Source organism: Pristiophorus japonicus, chromosome 14 (genome assembly GCF_044704955.1).
Source record: "Pristiophorus japonicus isolate sPriJap1 chromosome 14, sPriJap1.hap1, whole genome shotgun sequence".
Taxonomy (NCBI): domain Eukaryota; kingdom Metazoa; phylum Chordata; class Chondrichthyes; family Pristiophoridae; genus Pristiophorus; species Pristiophorus japonicus.
The window spans coordinates 99,558,577-99,580,420 of record NC_091990.1 but is presented as its reverse complement, the minus strand read 5'-3'; the positions used below and the strand labels follow the sequence as shown (position 1 = coordinate 99,580,420).

Here is a 21,844-nt window from a genome sequence, read left to right as displayed (position 1 = left end):
TTGCCATGTTCTTTCCCACACACTTAGCCTGTCTATATCCCCTTGAAGTCTCTTTGCATCCTCCTCACAACTTACATTCCCACCAAACTTTGGATCATCAGCAAAATTGGATATATTACATTTGGTCCCCTCATCCAAATCATTGATATAGATTGTGAATAGCTGGGGCCCAAGCACTGATCCTTGCATGAGTTACAGCCTGCCAACCCGAAAATGACCCATTTATTCCTACTCTCTGTTTTCTGTCCGTTAACCAATCCTCAATCCATTCCAGTTTATTACCCCCAATCCCATGAGCCCTAATTTTTTCAATAACCTCTAGTGTGGCACCTTCTTAAATGCCTTCTGAAAATCCAAATACACCACATCCACTGGTTCCCCCTTATCTATTCTACAGCCTCAGAAAACAGATTTATCAAACATGATTTCCCTTTCATAAATCCATGTTGACTCTGCCCAATCCTATTATTATTTTTTAAGTGCCCTGTTACCACTAATAGATTCTAGCATTTTACCTACTACTGATGTCAGGCTAACTGGTCTGTAGTTCCCCATTTTTTCTCTCCCTCCTTTATTAAATAGCGGGGTTACATTTGCTACCTTCCAATCTGCGTGAGCCGTTCTAGAATCTGTGGCATTTTGGAAGATGACATCCACTATGTCTATAGCCATCTCTTTCAAATCCCTAGGATGTAGGCCTACATCCCATTAATTTCTCCAGTTCTTTTTTAACGAATACTAATTTATTTCAGTTCCTAATTCCCACTAGACCCCTGGTACTCCACTATTTCCAGGAGGATTTTTGTGTCTTCTTCCATGAAGACAGAGACAAAGGGGCTGACATTTCCCGCTGCTGGAAACGGGGCACATGCCCCCCATTTCTGTTGTTTTCACTGTCGCGATGGATGAGATGGCCTCTCGAGCAAAATTCCACTCTTCAGCTGTTTTTTTCAGCGAACCGGAAATCACTCATAATGGGGGTGGATATGTGGCAGTGTGCACACTAAAGGGGTGGAAGTTGGGGGGGTGCGGAGTGGCCACCACTGTCAATCATCAGCGTAGTGATGATTGACAGTAACCACGGCGCCGCGTCACCACGGCTCTGCCCTTCACTTAAAGGGGAGAGCCTGTGTGGTTTTTAAAGTTCGTCCACTGGGCTAGCAGGGAGGGTTTCGACTGGGCTAGCAGCCTGGCATCCAAGAGGGGGTGTCAGGCCAAGAGGGGGTGCCAAGCTGCTTGTTGGCAGTCCAGCTGAACCCGGGGACATAATTAGCGGCAGTTTGCCGACAAAAAAAGAACATGGCGGCAACGGCAGTGCATCCTCCCCTTTAATGGGAGCCGCACCATTATTTTAGAAGGCCACCGCCTTATTGGACCGCCTGAGAAAAGCAGCTTTTGGCACCGCCCGCGGGAGAAAGATTTTCTCAGCGCAATTTCGCCATCAGGGGGCGGTGGTGAACATCAGCGGTGCGCACTGTGATGACACACTTAGGACGGACCGGCACCAGTGGAACGGTAGTGGGGAGAAGCAGGTCACCGCCGGGATACCGCAGGAGCGGAATTTTGATAATGGCAGCCATTACACAAAAAATTGGTGGCCATTGCACTCCACAGCGTGGCTGTCGCTTTCTGGTGGTAAGACCCCAAAGTAATTGTTTAATTTCTCTGCCATTTCCCTATTTCCCATTATAATTTCTCCTGTCTCAGCCGGTAGGGGACCCACATTTACTTTTGCTAATCTTTTCCTTTTTACATACCTATAGAAGCTTTTACATTCTGTTTTTATGTCTCTCGCTAGTTTACTCTCACATTCTATTTTCCACTTCTTTATCAATTTCGTGGTTCTCCTTTGCTGAATTCTAAAATCCTCCGAATCCTCAGGCTTACTGCTGCTTTTGGCAACATTGTAAGCCTCTTCCTTTGATTCAATATTATCTTTAACTTCTCTTGTTAGCCACGGTTGGACCACTTTTCCTGTGGGGTTTTTGTGCCTTAAAGAAATGTATGTTTGTTGTAAATGATGTATTAATTCTTTAAATGCTAGCCATTACTTGTCTACCATCATACCTTTTAATGTAGTTTCCCAATCTACCTTAGCCAACTCTCCCCTCGTACCTATGTAGTTTCCTTTGTTTAGATTTAAGACCATAGTTCCGGATTTAACTAAATCACTTTCAAACTTAATGTAAAATTCTATCATATTATGGTCACTCTTCCCTAAGGGTTCCTTTACTACAAGGTTATTAATTATCCCTTTATCATTGCACAATACTAGATCTAAAATAACCTGTTGTGTAGTTGGTTCTTCAACATGCTGATCTCGAAAACCATCTTGTATACATTCCATGAATCCATCCTCCACACTATTACAGAAAATTTGGTTTGCCCATTCTATATGTAAGTTAAAGTCCCCCATGATTATTTTATTACCTTTATTACATGCACCTCTAATTTTCTGATTTATACTGTGCCCTACATTAGAGAGTGAGAGAGAGAGAGTGGGGGAGAGTGTGAGAGTGAGACTGGGGCTAAGAGAGAGAGAGCGGGGGAGAGAGAGAGAGAGAGAGAGATAGTGGGGGAGAGAGGGGGCAGAGAGCGACTGCGAGGAGTTGAGAGGGAAGGCAGAGTGAGAGAGGGGATGGGGGAGAGAGGATCAGAGGGAAGCGAGAGAGGGAACTCAGGGAACGGAGTTCAGGACATCGTGGGGGCGGGGTAGTGGTTAAAGAGCACAGAGAGCACTGTAGGGATGGGGGAAGAAGGTGATCCAAGTCTAAAGGGGGGAGGCAGTTTAGAGCAAGAACGTAATCTGGATGGTAAGATGGATCACATTCTTCCAACCCCATTGCAGCCACACCACGTTCACCCTCCCCTCCTCCTACAGCTGGGTGATTTCTCGGAAAGCTCAGTGCGTGTGTGGCAAGTGACATCATTGGACTCGATGAAATCCAGAAGTTACAACACTGTCACTATTCACTTGATACCCAATAAACCTGTTAATAATCTGTGACCCACACACAATGCCCCGTCTATGGCTGGGGGGGGGGGGGTGGAATTTGTCAAGAACTTGTTCGGGGGCGAAGGTCATGAATCCGTGAGGGGGGAACTTGGGCAGAGGGAGAAGGTCATGAACTTGGGCAGGGGTAGAAGGACAGGAACTTGGGTAGGGGGAGTAGGTCAGGAACTTGGGCCAGGTGGGGGAGTGGGGGGACGGTCAGACACTTGGATGAGGGGAGATTGTCAGAACGTTTGGGGGAGATGGTCAGAAATTTGGGCTGGGGGACAGGTCAGGCACTTGGGTGGAGGGCAGTGTGGGAGGAACTTGTTTGGTGGGATGGGAGAAGGTCTTAACCAGTGTGAGTGAGTCTTGTCCATTCAAAGTGAGTTCTTTTCTGTCTGGAGTCGGCAGTCAGACTGGCTCGAATTGCACTTTACAAAATCACTGATTACGTAGGCAGGGAGGATCTAATTACACACTCCAGAGAAACTGCTGGATGTGTCTTATCCTCCAAGGAGATCAATCAGCAATCAGGACCTGTCATCAAGGGGGACAAATCAGAATTTTAGGTGTTACAAATAAACGCATCCACCAGAAACCTGCAGGTTTAGCACTCAAGTGTTGCTTAGACACAATTTTCATGGAGCAGTATATGTGAGCTCCTTGTACACACTTCAACTGAAAATGTGGAGTGCACTGGCTGGCACACAGCGGACATGCTGCAGGATAGCTCAAGGATCGACAGGGAGGGCGCACAACTTCATGGACATGGCACTGGATGTCCTGGTGGAGGACGTCCAGAGGAGGAGGGATGTTCTGTGCCTACTGGGCGGGAAGGATACTGCCTCGCACTCCTGTCCCTCTCTCCTGCAGCTGCTGGTGCTGCTCTGCCAGGCTTCATGTCCTCCTCCCATTCCTCATCCTACCAAGGTGCCCATGACCAAGCACTCGCTTTGTCCTGGTGTCTCCTATAAGGTAGAATAGCACAACATTTACTTTTATTATGTGAAGTTCTCATAGAATTTGTAGAATATATGTCGCTCGAGTGTTCGTGAAGTCTTGACAAAGTTTCCCAGAAAGTCTTTCGAAGTGTTTCAGATTCTGCTTCACAGCTCCAGCAGCAAGCAAACATGAAATGCTGAGTATCCTTTTAAGTAACACTTGAAATCCAAATCAACGCTCTGTTTACTGTCAAACAGCTGGTCGCTGTTAGGAGAGGGCATGAGGACAAGCGTTAGCCACTAAAATGCCATGCAGCCCCTTTAATATGTGCTAACAGGCATTTTAAGTGTCAATCAGCCCATCGCCGCCCTAAGCAAGACCCGGTGGGCCGGGGAAGGCCAGCTCAAGGAACAAGGTGGTGGTTACTCTTCTGGAAAGGTAAACCAGAAGAAGAACGCTGCCTCCATGGGGTAGGCTTCGCCATTCAAAATGAACTAGTCGGGCAACTCAGAGACTCCCTTTGCAGGATAAACAAATGCCTCATGACCCTTCGGCTCACCCTAGTCTGGAACCAGTGCGCTATGGTCATCAATGCATACATCCCAACACTGGAAGCTACAGACTAGACCAATGAAGAATTCTACTCCAGCCTTGAACAATCCCTGTCCTGAGTCCCAATGGGTGACAAGCTGATCCTCTTTGACGACTTTAACAGCAAAGTTGGAAAGGATACAGACCTCTGGGGAGGTGTGATCGGCAGAGAGTGGGTAGGGAAAATCAGCTCCAATGGTACCCTCCTCCTGACAAAATGCTTAGAACATGGTCTTGTCATAACTAACACCTTGTTTTGTCAGAGAGACAAGTACAAGGTCTCATGGCAAGACCCTCGCTCCAAGCACTGGCATCTGCTAGACTATATCATCATTCGAGCAAGGGACCGCAAGGACGTCCACATCACCCACGCCATGATAGGAGCTGATGACTGCTGGACTGACCACCGCCTAATCTGCTCGGTCATTTCCATCAATGTAGCCCTGAAGCAGTGGCGGCAACAGAAACGCTGCCGCAGGAAAATCAACGCTGGAGTACTCAAAGACCCTGCTAAGAAAGCCCTATTCAGCCAGCGCCTCACAACCATCCAGATGACTTCCAGTGAACCAGAGATGCAGAGTGTCCACAGTGCCTGGTCTGCCCTCAAGGCCTCCATAATTAGCAAATGTGAAGAGATTCTTGGCCACTCCATCAGGAAACATCAAGATGGTTCGCCGAGAATGACCAGGAGATCCAGGAGCTAATAAGCTGCAAATGCACGGCATTCTTGAACTGGAAACAGCAACAAAACTCGAGAGCAAGAAAGCAACGCTATAGGCGTATGAAGGTTGAGGTCCAACATAAAACTCGCGACCTAAAGAATAGATGGTGGGTGGAAAAAGTGCAGGAGATCCAGCAACTAGTTGACAACCATGATGTGTGTGGATTCTTTAGCACAGTCAAGATCACCTACAGCCCAAGCACCCAAGGCCCTGCCCCACTGAGGGCCATCCCGCAGCATGCTACACGCCACCACCTCTGAACAACACCAGCCCGGCATGAGGTTGAAAAGGCCATCTGACAACTGAAGAACAACAAGGCATCAGGATCAGATGGAATCCCCACTGAAGCATTAAACCATGGCGAAGAAGTACTATTGGCATGAATCCATGAATTCATTTCTCTTATTTGGGAGGAGAGCATGCCAGAGGACCTCAGAGACACTGTAATCGTGACCATCTTCAAGAAAGGTGACAAGTCCGATTGCGGTAATTACAGAGGAGTTTCCCTGCTGTCTGCCACAGGGAAAGTCATCGCAAGAATCCTCCTCAATCGCCTTCTCCCAGAGTCGCAATGCGGATTCCGCCCACTAAGGACAATAGACATGATCCGCACCATGCATCAACTTCAAGAGAAATGCAGGGAGCATCACCAACCTCCGTACATGGCCTTCTTTGACCTCACAAAGTCCTTCGACACTGTCAACCGTGAGGGATTATGGAGTGGCCTCCTCAAATTCGAGTGCCCTCAAAAGTTTGTCACCATCCTCTGCCTGATTCATGAAGACATGGAAGCCGTGATCCAGACCAACGGTTCCACCACAGACCCAATACATTTGTGGACCAGGGTCAAGCAAGGCTGTGTCGTCGCACCAACGCTCTTCTCAATCTTCCTTGCTGCAATGCTCCATCTCACCCTCAATAACCTCCCCGCTAGAGTGGAGCTAATCTACAAAACAAACGGGAGATTGTTCAACCTCCGTCGCCTCCAGTCCAAATCGAAGGTCCTCCCCTCCTCTTTCATTGAATTACAGTATGCAGACGACGCTTGCGTCTGCGCACACTTAGAGGTCGAACTCCAAACTATCGTCAAACCCTTCACTGAAGCGTACGAGAGTATGGGTCTTACATTAAACATCCGTAAGACAAAGGTTCTCTACCGACCTGCTCCCACCACACAGCACTGCTCCTCGATTATCAAGATCCATGACATTGGACAATGTGGACCATTTTCCATATCTTGGGAGCCTACTGTCAACACGGGCAGATGTCAATGACGAAGTCCAACACCGCCTTCAGTGTGCCAGTGCAGCCTTCGGTCGCCTGAGGAAGAGAGTGTTTGAAGACCAGGATCTCAAACCCAGCACCAAGATCATGGTCTACAGAGCAATAGTGATACCCGCCCTCCTATGTGCTTCAGAGACATGGACTATGTACAGCAGCCACCTCAAAGCGCTGGAGAAGTACCACCAATGCTGCCTCTGCAAGATCCTACAAATCCATCGGCAGGATAGGCGCAACAATGTCAGTGTTCTCGCTCAGGCCAACATCCCCAGCATTGAAGCATTGACCACACTTGATCAGCGCCGATGGATGGGCCACATCGTCGCATGCCTGCTATGAGACTCCTAAAACAAGCGCTCCACTCAGAGCTCCTACACGGCAATCGAGCCCCAGGTGGGCAGAGGAAATGCTTCAGGGACACCTTCAAAGCCTCCTTGAAGAAGTGCAACATCCCCACCGACCCAAGACCGCTCAAAGTGGAGAAGCAACCGGGAAGGCGCGGAACACCTCAAGTTTCTTCGCTAGGAGCATGCGGAAGCCAAGAGCAAACAGCGGAAGGAGCGCACGACAACCCAAGCACCCCACCCACCCATCCCTTCAACCACCGTCTGTCCCACCTGTGGCAGAAACTGTAGGTCCCACATTGGACTCATCAGTCACCTGAGAACTCATTTTAGTGTGGAAACAAAAATAAAAACAGAGAATGCTGGAAACTTCAGCAGGTCAGGCAGCATCTGTGGAGAGAAAAACCACGTTACTGTTTTGGGTCAACGTATCACTGCATCCGCAGTATTTTGCTTTTGTATTAGTGTGAAAGCAAGTCATCCTCGACTCCGAGGGACTGCCTAAGAAGAAGACAAGAACAAGCCTCCGGGCTTCCGTTCCTAGTGCAGGCTTCAACTCCTTTACCAAGATGATGCCTTGTGCTAAACGTGGGCTAAACCGGCCTTTCAGCTTAAAACTCCATTGAACCACCTCGGAGGCTCTTTAGCACCTGAACCCGCTGCTGAAAATCGCTCCTTAAAACTATTAGTTGAGTGAGTTGAAAAAGGAACTATTCTCGTTGGATTGGAATCAAAAATTGATAGGTAAAATAGTAATTGAACAATGGCAGGCATTCAAAGAGCAGATAGTTCGGGCACAGTGTAGACACATTCCTGTGAAGGGGAAAGGAAAGGCATCCAAACCTGGATGATGTAGAGGTTAAAATGAGACAGAAAAATGAGGCTTATGACAATTGTAAGATTAGTAATACAGTAGAGAGCCACGCTGAAAATAGAAAGTACAGAAGAGATCTAAAAAATGGAATGAGCGGGGCAAAGAGAGAGTTTGAGAATGAATTAGTGGCTAACATAAAAGGGAACCCAAAAGTCTTTTATAAACACATAAGTAGTAAAAAGGCTCGGGCCAATTAGGGACCAGAAAGAGATCAGAGGGCATGACTGAGGTACTAAATAAATACTTTGCGTCTGTAAAACACAGCGTCAGTTTCCACATGTATGCTGATGGCACCAACTTTACCTCACCATCACCTCTCTCAACCCCGCCACTGTATCTAAATTGTCAGACTGCTTGTCCAACATCCAGAAATTTCCTCCAACTAAATATTGGGAAGACCGAAGCCATTGTCTTCTGTCCCTGCCACAAACTCCGTTCCCTAGCCACTGACTCCATTCCTCTTCCTGGCAACTGTCGCAACCTTGGTGTCATATTTGACCCAGAGTTGAGCTTCCGACCACATATCTGCACCATCACTAAGACCGCCTATTTCCACCTCCCGAACATCGCCCAACTCCATCCCTGCCTCAGCTCAACTGCTATGAAAGCCCTCATACATGCCTTTGTTACCTCTAGACTTGACTATTCCAACACTCTCCTGGCCGGCTTACCACGTTCTACCACGTAATATAAAGGTGATCCAAAACTCGGCTGCCCATGTCCTAACTCACACCAAGTCCCATTCATCCGTGTCACCCCTGTGCTCGTTGACCTACATTGGCTCCCGGTTAAGCAACACCTTGTTTTTAAAATTCTCATCCTTGTTTTCAAATCGCTCCATGGCCTCGCCCTCCCTATCTCTGTAATCGACTACAGTCCCACAACCCTCCAAGATATCAGCACTCTTCTAATTCTGCCCTCTTGAGCATCCCTGATTATAATCGCTCAACCATTGGTGGCTTGGTAGCCATGCCTTCAGCTGCCAAGGCCCTAAGTTCTGGAATTTCCTCATTAAATCTCTCCGCCTCTCTACCTCTTGCCTCCTTTAAGACGTTCCTTAAAACCTATCTCTTTGACCAAGCTTTTGGTCATCTGCCCTAATATCTGGTAATGTGGCTCGGTGCTGTTCCTTGAGTTTACGTTGCGCTTCATTGGAACAGTGTAAGAGGCTGAGGACGAAGCGATCAGAGTGGGAGCGGAGCGGAGAATTAAAGTGACAGGCGACCGGAAGCTCGGGGTCGCGTTTATGGACTGATCAGAAGTGTTCTACAAAGCGATCGCCCAATCTGCGTTTGGTCTCTCCAATGTCGAGGAGACCACATCATTTACATTGAATACAACATACTAAATTGAAAGAAGTACAAGTAAATTGCTGTTTCACCTGGAGGGAGTGTTTGGGGCCCTGGACAGTGGGAAAGTAGGAGGTAAAAGAGCAGGTGTTGCATCTCCTGCGCTTGCACGGGACGGTGCCGTGGGAAGGGGAGGAGCTGCTGGGGGTGATTGAGGAGTGGACCAGGGTGTCACGGTCGGAGTGGTTCCTTCAGAACGCTGAGAGGGGAGGGGGGAAAGATGTGTTTGGTGGTGGGATCATGCTGGAGTTGGCGGAAATGGCAGAGGATGATGCAGTGAACATGTAGGCTGCTGGGGTGAAAGGTGAGGACAAAGGGAACCCTGTTGTGGTTCTGAGAGGGAGGGGAAGGGGTGAGAGCAGAGGTGCAGGAAATAGAACGGACACAGTCGAGGGCCATGTAAACCCTGACGAAGGGTCATCGATCTGAAATGTGAATTCTGTATGTTTCTCTCCACAGCTACTGCCTGACCTGCTGAATATTTCCAGCATTTTCTGTTTTTATTTCAGATTCCAGCATCCACAGTATTTTGCTTTTTTATTATCAGTTGCCTGGCAATGTTCAAGAAGGTGCATTAAAAGAAGGATCCACGATATGCATTGTTGCTTTCAGTCTATGAAATTTCCCACAGGAGCTCTTCCCAGATGTTCCATGTTGGGGTTTGGTTTTCCTGCATTAGGCAAGACACAGCTGTATGCTGAACCAGCAAGGACCCTCACAGCTTTTCCAAGAGGACTTCTAGGAGTATAGGGAAGCAACATTTTGGTTCTTCGATCAACGAACCCTCTCAATTATAGTTCAGAATGTCTGAATTGTCAGACAGGTTTAAGTGATGTAAAAGAGATTACTTTCCTCTCAATACTACCTCCAAGATTCTGCTGGGAACCCTGCATTCCAGCCATGGAGATGAGCAGAGGTCAAGTGCACTCAGTATGAAAGCTTGATTTGGGGTTTGCATAGCTAACATCATGTGTGCCGATAAGACACAGATCCACCTCTCTCGACCCCTCCATTGCCTCAATGCTGTCAGACTTCTCTCCGATATGCAGTCTTAAGCCTTAACTTTTTACAGATAATCACAAAAGACTGCCTACTTCTTCCTCCACCTCTACTTCAGTCCATTCACCGCTGAAACCTTATTCATACCTTTATCCCCTCTAGACTCAACTATTCCAATAATCCCTTGGCCAGCCCCTTCCATCCCCCCGAAACACCAGCTCCTCTAAAAGTCTGCTGCCCGTATCCTACCCTTCTCACCCATCACACCCATCGGCACTGATCTACATTGGCTCCTGGTCCCACAGAGCCTCAACTTGCAAGTAGAAACATAGAAACATAGAAAATAGGTGCAGGAGTAGGCCATTCGGCCCTTCGAGCCTGCACCCCCATTCAATGAGTTCATGGCTGAACATGCAACTTCAGTACCCCATTCCTGCTTTCTCGCCATACCCCTTGATCCCCCTAGTAGTAAGGTCTACATCTAACTCCTCTTTGAATATATTTAATGAATTGGCCTCAACAACTTTCTGTGGTAGAGAATTCCACAGGTTCACCACTCTCTGGGTGAAGAAGTTTCTCCTCATCTCGGTCCTAAATGGCTTACCCCTTATCCTTAGACTGTGACCCCTGGTTCTGGACTTCCCCAACATTGGGAATATTCTTCCTGCATCTAACCTGTCTTAACCCATCAGAATTTTAAACATTTCTATGAGATCCCCTCTCATTCTTCTGAACTCCAGTGAATACAAGCCCAGTTGATCCAGTCTTTCTTGATATGTCAGTCCCGCCATCCTGGGAATCAGTCTGGTGAACCTTCGCTGCACTCCCTCAATAGCAAGAATGTCCTTCCTCAAGTTAGGAGACCAAAACTGTACACAATACTCCAGGAGTGGCCTCACCAAGGCCCTGTACAACTGTAGTAACACCTCCCTGCCCCTGTACTCAAATCCCCTTGCTATGAAGGCCAACATGCCATTTGCTTTCTTAACCGCCTGCTGTACCTGCATGCCAACCTTCAGTGACTGATGTACCTTGACACCCAGGTCTCGTTGCACCTCCCCTTTTCCTAATCTGTCACCATTCAGATAATAGTCTGTCTCTCTGTTTTTACCACCAAAGTGGATAACCTCACATTTATCCACATTATACTTCACCTGCCATGCATTTGCCCACTCACCTAACCTATCCAAGTCACTCTGCAGCCTCATAGCATCCTCCTCGCAGCTCACACTGCCACCCAACTTTAGTGTCATCCGCAAACTTGGTACTTTCACTTGCATTTAATTCACTCCATTGCCTCGCTGCTCCCTCTCTCTGTAACCTCTTCCTACATTACAACCACCCGCAACCCACCCCCACCTACTATCCATTGCTCTGACTCATATGCATTCTCTTGCCTTTCGCCTCACTGATGGCAGCTGTAACTTCAGCTACCCAGGTTTCAGTCCCTGGAATTCCCTCCCTAAATCCCTCTGCCTCTCCACCTCCCTCTCCTCATTTAAAACCTTACTTAAAACCCACCTCTTTGAGCAAGTTCATTTTTCTCATCCTACATGAATCACCATGGGACATTTTTCCTGATAAAGGCACCCATTACACAAGCTGCAAGTTCTCTGTCTGTAGAACAACTGTGACATTTGCCTATATAAGTCACTAAACTCCGAGTAATTCATTGTGTGAAACAGTTGACTAAATCCAAGCATATCAAATCTAGTCCTTTCATAAACATGTGTGCATAACTGATATGTACTTGACAATGCATGCAGGTCTTCACCAGATTCCAAGAAGACAACCATATATTCTGATCTGTATCAAAACTTTGGTATATGTAGCCAAAGCTGTGTTCAAATATATCACAACTGAGGGGCTAGGGAATTATTATTGAGGCAAGCATCTAATTTCTTCAGCCCCCTTGCCCAAAAGCTCATGTCCTAAAAAAAATTGTCGGTCCTTTTTATGCTTAAGCTAGGGCTTCTATAAAATTATATTATTACTTCTCACATCTACAAAGTGCTAGAAGTTAAAAAGCACAGGTTTAGATATCATGTTTAGTTTGCTGCCTGGTTGACAGCTCATGTCTGACTTGGATCCAAGTCTTTCGGAGTGGGAAGGTCCACTTTTATCCTGAAATAGCTGGTCTGAGCCAGGTCATTAGTAGGGGGAGCTAAGGAAAGGACAAGCCAGGCAGGGTTTTCACTCCTAATTGCTATCCAGGAGTTCCTATTGGGACAGGCGCACTTACTGAGTTAGGTCAGAAATAGGCTTGGTTGGGATTTTCTCCATAGTATAACACTCTATTGACACTGAATGGCGGTACTCACAAATAAAGACCAGCCACTTGGGTGAGAGGTGCTGGTGCCCATGGAACTGTGCCCTCGTCAGAGTAAACAGGGCAGATTTTAGTTTGTGCGATTGTGTAATGCGGACGAAGCAAGTCAGCAGCCCGTTTTACATCTCACCAATTGAGGTCAATGGAAATAATAATTGGGAGAGATGTAAAGCAGGCTGCCGATTCGCTATCACCCATTTTACACTATTGTGCAAAGTCAAAATTGCCCCCATCATCCATGGATGAAGGGAGAAAAGGGTAGAAAATTCGGGAAGGATAAATATTTTAACATAAGAACATAAGAACACAAGAAATCGGAGCAGGAGTAGGCCATCTGGCCTCTCGAACCTGCTCCACCATTCAATAAGATCATGGCTGATCTGATCTTGGCCTCAACTCCACTTCCCTGCCCTCTCCCATAACCCTTGACTCCCTTGCCGTTCAAAAATCTGTCTATCTTTAAACTACACATGCAGAACAATGACCAAGAAAGAAATATAATAAAATGTTATAAGTAAAAGCACCTCAGGGCTTGCTATGGGCCAGAAATAGATGAACGAAAGCAGGTAGCAAATGGAAAGACGGAAATAGCTGAACAGAGGGAAAAAGAAATTGAGCTATTAATCATTCAGATCTGGGCAAATTGGAACTGTGATGGCAAAATCATTGTCCATCCCACGTCAGTACGGTTGTGTTCAATTCCTAGAAAACTGCCACATCAACAAATCAACAGGTTCATTAAGATGGGCAATCCAGTGTTTTAAGTGCTCAGAAGTGTCCTCTTTCCATCACTAACTCTAATAAGCAAAACAAAGAAATGCAATTAATATATCAGCAGCACCTACCAAAATAGCTCCAGTCATTACTAATTGACGAGCAGACACTTTCAGAGATGTTCAGTAAGGTTTAACAGCTCTTGAAAGTGAAATGACCATGTATTATGAACAGCTTCTGATGCTGAGCATAAATGAATGATAGAGATAGAGATTGCAAGTGCAAACAATTACAGAATATAAGTTAAATGAGTTGCAAAATGTAACAATTAACTAATGTGCAAAGACAGCAAGATTTTGCCAGAGGAATAAGATGGGAGATGCTTTAAATGCCCAATATGGAACTTAAAAAAAAACAAATGACCGTCTTGCTGTATAAATTAACTTGCTCTCCAAATGGTCGTTACACATTCAACAGGTTCAGAGTCAAGCTGCAGCAGACTGGTCAGGTAAGAGTACTATGAAATGTTTTTTTAAAATGAGATCTCAATGAAACTTTGAACTTCATTTAACATGCTTGTGTGTAAAATTGATCAAATTGTTCTTTCTACCTCTGAATCAGAAGGTTACATCATCAAGCCCCGTGCTAGACTTGGACTTGTAATTTAGCCTGATGCCTCAGTTCAGTACTGAAGGGTTGGCAGTGTCTTTTGGGGTGAGACATTAAACTGAGAACCTTGGCCAGCCTCTTAAAGAAGAGCAGGGAAGTGTCCTGGCCAACATTTAATCCCTCAATCAATGCCACCAAAACAGGTCATCTAATCATTTACCTCATTGCTGTTTATGGGTTCTTACTGTGTACAAATAAGCCACCGTGCCTGCCTGAAAACATAGTGACAATACGTCAGAAGTAATCAATTGGCTGTGAAGTACTTGCGGACACCCCGAGGATGTGTAAAACACTATGTAAATGCAAGTTTTTCTTTCTTTTCTTTCTAAAAGGGAGTTCCATACTTAATCATTGAAATGGTGCTGTGGAACCAAATCGTGTTGGTGGCTGCGTTGATCGTCTTTTCTTACCCTAAAGGATTAGAAACAATACCTTCACAGCACCTGTGTGGCTCGCACCTAGTGGACGCTCTGTACTTTGTGTGCGGACCAAGGGGATTCTACTATGAAATTAAAGCAAAAAGAGGCTTGGAGCAGTTTCTAGGTATGTGGGCCTAACTCGAAAGGCAAGTAATAAATGGATTGATTTTGCATGTCCTAATAATGGGTAATCAAATGGTTGTCCTGAATTTTATGTGGTATCGAAAATCACAGACCAGCAATATCTGAGCCATGAGGCATAGATTTTCACATTAGGCGGATTTTGGACATGTGGCGGAGGAACGCTCATGGGAGCTATCCAATTAGTCCCACTCCCCTTCCAGTACTTTTAATAGAATTATACAACACAGAAGGATGCTATTGGGCCCATCATTACATAGAATTATAAAGAATTTACAACACAGAAACAGGCCATTCGGTTCAACTGTTCCACAAGAGCTTCCACCCTACTTACTTCATCTAACCCTATCAACATATCTTTCTATTCCTTTCTCCCTCATTTACTTATCTAGCTTCCCCTAAATTGCAACTATGCTATTCGCTTCAACTACTCCATGTGGTAGTAATTTCCACATTCTAACCACTCTCTGGGTAAAGTCATTTCTCCTGATTTCTTTATTGGATTTAGTAGTAAATATCTTATATTTATGGCCCCTAGTTTTGGACTCCTACAAGTAAAAACATCTTCTCTACGTGAACCCCATCAAGCCCCTTCATAATCTTAAAGATCTCTATCAGATGGACTCCTTAACCTTCTCTTTTCTGGAGAAAAGAGCCCCACCTGTTCAGTCTTTCCTGATAGTTATAACCACTCAGTTCTGGTATCATCTTTGTAAAAAAATTAACATTTCTCTACTTCCTCTATATCCTTTTTGTAACATAGAGACCAAAACAGTACACAATTCTCTAAGTGTGATCTAACCAAGCTTCAATCAAGTTTAATATAACTTCCTTGCTTTTCAATTCTGTTCCTCTAGAAATGCACCCCATTGCTTTGTTGACATTTTTATGGCCTAGTTAACTTGCGTTGTTACTTTTAGTGATTTGTGAATGTGTACCCCGCAATCCCTTTGCTCCTCTACTCCATTTAGACTCTGATTTTACAAGGAGTATGTGGCCTCCATATTCCTCCTACCAAAATGCACCATCTCTCACTTATGTATATTGAAATTCATTTGGCTCTTATACACCCATTCTGCAAGTTTATTAACATTTTCTTGTATTTTATCGTATTCTTTCTTAATATTAACTATACCTCCCAATTCGGTATTGTCTGTAAACTTTGAAATTGCACTTCCAGCTCCCAAGTCTAAATCGTTTATGTAAATGGTGAATAGCAGTGGTCCCAGCAACGATCCTGTGGGACAACACTTCCCACTTTCTGCCAGCCTGAGCAACTATCTTTAACTCCTACTCTGTTTTCCATTTACTGTTTTATAGCCAGCTTGCTATCCATTCTGTTGCTTGTCACCTGACTTCACATATTCCACAGTGTCAGCTGTAGCACTCTTGTCAGAAGGTTGTGGGTTCAACTCCTACTCCAGGGACTTGAGCACAAAAGATTTAGGTTGACACTCTATTGCAGTGCTGAGGAAGCACTGCACTGTCAGAGGTGCCGTCTTTCTCAACTGGATGTAAAAGATTCCATGGCACTATTTCGAAGGAAAGCAGGGGAGTTATCCCCGGTATCCAGGCCAATATTTATCCCTCAATCAACATTACAAAAAAACAGATTATCATTATCACATTGCTGTTTGTGGGAACTTGCTTATGTGCAAATTGGCTGCCGCGTTTCCTACATTACAACAGTGACTACACTCCAAAAGTTTTTCAAGTGCTTTGAGATGTCCGGTCGTGAAAGGCGCTATATAAATCCAAGTCTTTTTCTTTTACTCTGACCTTAGCTATGAGTGTACACCGACTACAAGGCTTTTTCCCTTGTCCACCCTTTCTCATGCCTGAGCTCTTTGAAAGAGTTATCCTATTATAATATAAGAACATAAGAAATAGTAGCAGAAGCAAGCCATTTGGCTCCTTGAGCCTACTCCACAATTCAATAAGATCATGGCGGATCTATTAGTCCCACTTCCCCGCTCTTTCCCCAATTTTTTGCTTTTCAAGTATATATGCAATTCCCCTTTGAAAGTTAGTATTGAATCTGCTTCCACCATTCTTTCAGGCACTGCATTCCAGACCAATTCAATTCTTTGCGTAAAAAAATTCTCCTCCTCTCCCTCTGGTTCTTTAGCCAATTATCTTCAATCTCTGTCCTCTGGTTATCAAACTTTCTGCCAGTGGAAGCGGTTTCCCCTTATTTACTCTATCAAAACCCCTCATAATTTTGAACACCTCTATTAAATCTCATCTTGATCTTCCCTGCTCTGAGGAGAACAGCCTCAACTTCTCCAGTCTCTCCACATAACTGAACTACCTCATCCCTGGTACCATTCTAGTAAATTTATTCTGCTTCTATCCAAGACATTCACATCCTTCCTAAACTGTGGTACCTAGAATTGGGGACAGCACTCTAGCTGAGATCTAACCAGTGATTTATAAAGGTTTAACATATCTTCCTTGCTATAAAACATGGAAACATTAGGATACTGGGAATTTTAACTATGTTGGTAAATGTGTGTCTGCACGTTTGCCATTGTGCCAAAGCTACTACTGACACAGTAACAGTCCTCCTCCCAATTTTGTTCATCTCCTCACATTCACTGCTGTCTGAATGTTTCTTGAAATCCTTCTGGGAGTAAGTCCATATAAGCATGAAATGTGGGTTCAAATAAGAGGTTCTCCAAGTAAACTTAATGCTCGAGGCCAATGGAGGTACAAATGCAGGTTTTTTCACTGACACAGTGTGGGGAAATGATGGCGGGCATTGCCCTTCTCTACTCTTTCTTATGCCATGGTTTTACATCCAATTTCAGGATGTTGTGGATGGAATGAGGGAGGGGTGGGTGTCCGGATAATAATGGGCAGATACTTCACTACTGGAAGGAAAATTCAAGGTCAAAGCAACTTTCTTGCGGAAACACAAGCAAAATATTGCTGATGCTGGAAATCAGAAATAAAAACAGAAAATACTGGAAACATTCAACAGGTCAGGCAGCACCTAGGGAGAGAGAAAAATAATTCATGTTTCTGAAGCGTTAACTCTATTTCTCTCTCCAAAGGCACTGCCTGACTTGCTGAGTATTTCAAACATTTTCTATTTCAACTTTCTTGCGGCATGCGAATGATCAGATTTGGTCTCAGACTAGGATTAAGTGGATTGCTGTAGGGAAGAAAATCTAAGGGGCCGGCTTGGGTGGAGAGGGAACAGGAGAAAGAAAATATGACTTATTGTGGAACTATTCTCTTTCAGCATTACGTGGTGAAGAGCCCATTCAAGAAAATGAGAAGGAGCAGCAGTTCCCATTCAATAAACTGCTGGGACGGATGATGAAGAGGGGAATAGTAGAACACTGCTGTCAGAATACCTGCTCCCTTTACGATCTGGAAGGCTACTGCAACCAATAAGAAATGCAAATGCTGTGAATGTCACAGCATTCCAAAAGTGAGGCGTGCAGCCATTATGTAGGAGGCAAGCTCACTGCCGCATCATTTATATAAAACAAAATCCCAAATCACTTCTAATCCTGTAAAAGTTTCAAAAAACTGTTTCTGGCAAATCACATAAAAAGTACAAAAACAATTTTCATTTGTTTGAAGACAAGTTGTTTTTGAATGCTGAGGGGAGGATTTTAATCCCAAGAAACGGGTGGGTTGGAGTCGAGTGGGAGGTTAAAGTGTTAAAAATCTGAATGCCAACCACAACCCACCTCCAACCTGCCAACTTTTGGTTTTATCGGAGGCGGGACGGGGCGGGTCAGGTGACCAATCTGCTCGCAGGAGGGTTGGCACTTCAAATATTATAAGGAGGCTATGTGCCTCATGATGATTCACCATTTTAAATTTGATTCTGGCTGGTCAGGTTTCCTGGTCCTCGGGAAACCCGCCAGCTAAAAGAAAGTGAAGACTGTTGGATTGAGGAGATAAGTGCCTTTCTACTTACCTGATGGATACAGAGTCACTGTCTCGCCAATCCCCCATGATTGAAAACCCGCCGACCCTTTCGTTCTCCTCCCGAGCTCTCCAATCTGCCCACTGAGGACTCCAGCTCCCACCCTCCGGCCCCAGTCCCCCTCCGATCCCCAGTCCCCCTCCGATCCCCAATCCCCCTCCAGCCTTACGACCTCCTCTTTCTGGACCCCGATCACCATCTGGCTCCCTATCTCCTTCCGACTTCATTCCTCCGGTCCCAATACGCCTCCGAGTGCCCCGCTTCAGACCCCGATCTCCCTCCAGCCTCCTATCTCCCCTCCCTCAGCCAATCCCTCCCTCTGTCCTCTCTGCAGCCTGGTGCTACAGACCTACCCGCCCAACAGCCAGCCAACCTTTCCATCCGTTCGCCAGGGTTTCCTGGCGGCTTTCCAGCCCGTCCGCTCCCTACCCACCTCCAAATTAAAATTCCAGCCCTTATGCCGATTGCTTTGGCCCTTTATTAAAATGAATGGAGCTGCCTCCTACATTTAATGGTGTAAAGCATACTCTGTTTATATGGATGACCTGGCACATTCTATGCAATTTCGCAGATTGAAACAGTCTGTATCTTACTACTTTATTTTAACTTAATAATAAAGAGCAGCTTCTGATGCCCCGATTTTCTTTATCATTTCCTTGTTTTAACATCTTAATTTGCCTTTATGGTGTCACCTACGAAGCATATGCACTCCTGGAATATGTGGGTCTCTACACAGGCCTTCGCGTAGAGGCCCAGAACCACAAGTCTCAGAACCTTCAAGATCACCGTGTACTTTCGATAGAGAGATGGCAGAAATATTAAATAATTAGTTTGCTTCAGTATTTACCAGGGAGATAGAACAGGTGGGCATGACACTGGATGATTAGATTAGTTAAGAGATAAGTACATTTAAAATAAAAAGAGGGAATATATTAAATAAACTAATCAAACTCAAAGAGGATAAAACCCCTGGTCCAGATGGATTGCATCCACACATTTTAAAAGAATCTAGGGAAGAGATAGCAGAGGTATTTCTACACGTATTTAATAATTCATTCAAAAAGGTGTAGTGCCAGAGGACTGGCGGATAGCTAAAGTAATACCTATATTTAAGAAGGCGGATAGAACACGTCCAGGGAATTATAGACCAGTCAGCTGAACATCGGTGGTAGGAAAAATAATGCAATCTCTACTAAAGGAGAAAATAGAAGAACATTTGGAAAGCAAAAATATAATAATGAATAGTGAGCATGGATTTCAAAAGAGAAAGTCTTGCTTGACCAACTCCTTGAATTTTTTGAAGAGGTAACAGAGAGAGTAGAATAGTAATGCAGTAGATGTAATTTATCTAGATTTTTGCAGAGTCTGGATAGCTAGTAGCAGAATGGATATCTAGCTGGCTTGAAGAGAGAAAGCGGAGAGTAGGAGTAAACAATAGCTATTCACAGTGGCAGAAGGTGGGCAGTGGTGTTCCACAAGCATCAGTGCTGGGACCACTGTTGTTCACAATTTATATTAATGATTTAGACTTTGGAATCAAAAACACAATTTCTAAATTTACAGGTGACACCAAATTGGGGGCGATAGTCAATACTGAGGAGGAATGCAACAAATTACAGGAGGTCATTAATACACTTGCAGAATAAGGATATAATTGGCAAATTAAGTTCAACATAGATAAATGTGAGGAATTACATTTTGGTAGGAAGAATAGTGGATTATTACTTGGAGGGTGCGAGTCTAGGTGGGGTAGAGGAACAAAGGGATCTCGGAGGCCAAAAGCAAACCAAGCACTAGGGTTTATTTCTAGAGCGGAAAATTCCGCTCCTTGGTTTTTTTTGTTTTTATCCAGGAGTCGGTCATAATGGAGGCGGTGACTACAGCTGAGAGGCAAAACCACGGCGGTGACAACAATTGAGGGGCAAAAGTTGGGGGCGGTGCGGAGTCACCACCGCGGTGACGTCATTGCGGTGCCACGTCACACGGCTCTCACCTTCACTGAAAGGGGAGAGCCTCCGCACTTTTTAAACTTCGGTCCACTGGGCCATCAGGGAGCGTTTCTGCTGGGGGGGCGGGGAGGGAGGTACCTGGCTGCCTGTTGGTGGTCCGGCCGGATCCGGGGGCTTAATTGTCGGGCTGACCTGGCAGTCGGCCAACAAAAAAAAACACGGCGGCAGAGGCAGTGAGCTCTTCCCTTTAAGGAAAGCTGCACCACCACTGCAAAAGGCCACAGCCTCACTGGACCACCGGGGAAAAGATTGTTTTGGCATCACTAGATGGGCCGAAAATTTTCCAAGGGGAATGTCGCTGTCAGGGGCTTAGATCGGCGGTGCGCACGGTGATGACGTGCTTAACACCGATCGGCAGCAGAGGAGTGGTAATGGGGGGGCTGGGGGATCGGGACACTGCCGGGAAAACTCGGGAGGGCAATTGGGCTAGCAGCGGCCATTCCACTAAAAGTAAGTCGGCAGCCACTCCACTCCGCAGCGTGGCCGCCGATTTGTGGTGGTAACAGGCCTTAAGGAAAGGAGCAATTTCAGCTCCTTAGAGTATTGCATACAGTTCTGGTCGCCATATTATAAAAAGGATATAGAAGCTCTGGAGAGATTGCAGAGAAGATTTACAAGGATAATACCAGAAATGCGAGTGTATACATAACAGGAAAGGATGAATAGGTTGGGTCTCTTTCCTCTTGCAAAAAGAAGGCTGAGGGGTGACCAAATAGATGTCTTTAAAATTACAAAAAGTTTTGATAGAGTAGATATGGAGAGAATGTTTCCACTTGTGGGGAAGAACATAACTAGAGGCCATCAATATAAGATAGTCACCAAGAAATCCAATAGGGAATTCAGAAGAAACTTCTTTTGCCAAAGTGTGGTGAGAATATGGAATTCGCTACCACAGGGAGTGGTTGAAGAGAATAGTATAGATAGCATTTAAGAGGAGGTTAGACAAGCATATGAGGGAGAAGGGACTAGAGGATTATGCTGATAGATTTAGATGAAGAAAGACGGGAGGAGGCTCGAGTGGAGCATAAACGCCGGCAGGGACTGTTTGGGCCGAATGGCCTGTTTCTATGCCTTACATCCTATGTAATCCTATGTAATATCTGTGAACAGGGACAATAATTAAACTAAAAGAGACAAACATTTGAAAAACTTTCAACACATCAGATTGCTGAAAGTCCAAAGAGCCAAAGCACAAATATGATAATGTGGATAAAATTAGCACCTTCCCCGCAAATATTTCCCCCTCTTGCATTTTGTGGGCTGTGCTTCAACAATCATGTGGTACCTTTCTTTAAAGGGAATTCTTTATGTGTAAGAATGGGCAATTAATATCAGGAGCCCATTTGACTGTGAGGACACCTCAGACAAACCTTTTGTTATCTGGTCTACACATTGCCCCTTTTTATAGCCCTGTTAGCGCTTCCTGATGGGGCTCACGACACTTTTCGCCCGGAAAAGGGGGGCGTTACCTCCTCCCAGGAATTTGCCCGGGCGCTTGCGGTGCTCCGCCCCGGTTAGCG

General features: G+C 45.4%; 1 protein-coding gene across 1 annotated transcript; it reads left to right on the top strand.

Moving 5' to 3' along the window:
- Positions 1 to 14,165: 14,165 nt before the first annotated feature.
- On the top strand, positions 14,166 to 17,771 carry LOC139279622 (insulin-like). Its single transcript, XM_070898735.1, has 2 exons — positions 14,166 to 14,352; positions 17,617 to 17,771. The coding sequence occupies exons 1-2, from the start codon at positions 14,166 to 14,168 to the stop codon at positions 17,769 to 17,771; spliced, it is 342 nt and encodes a 113-aa protein (XP_070754836.1).
- Positions 17,772 to 21,844: the final 4,073 nt, after the last annotated feature.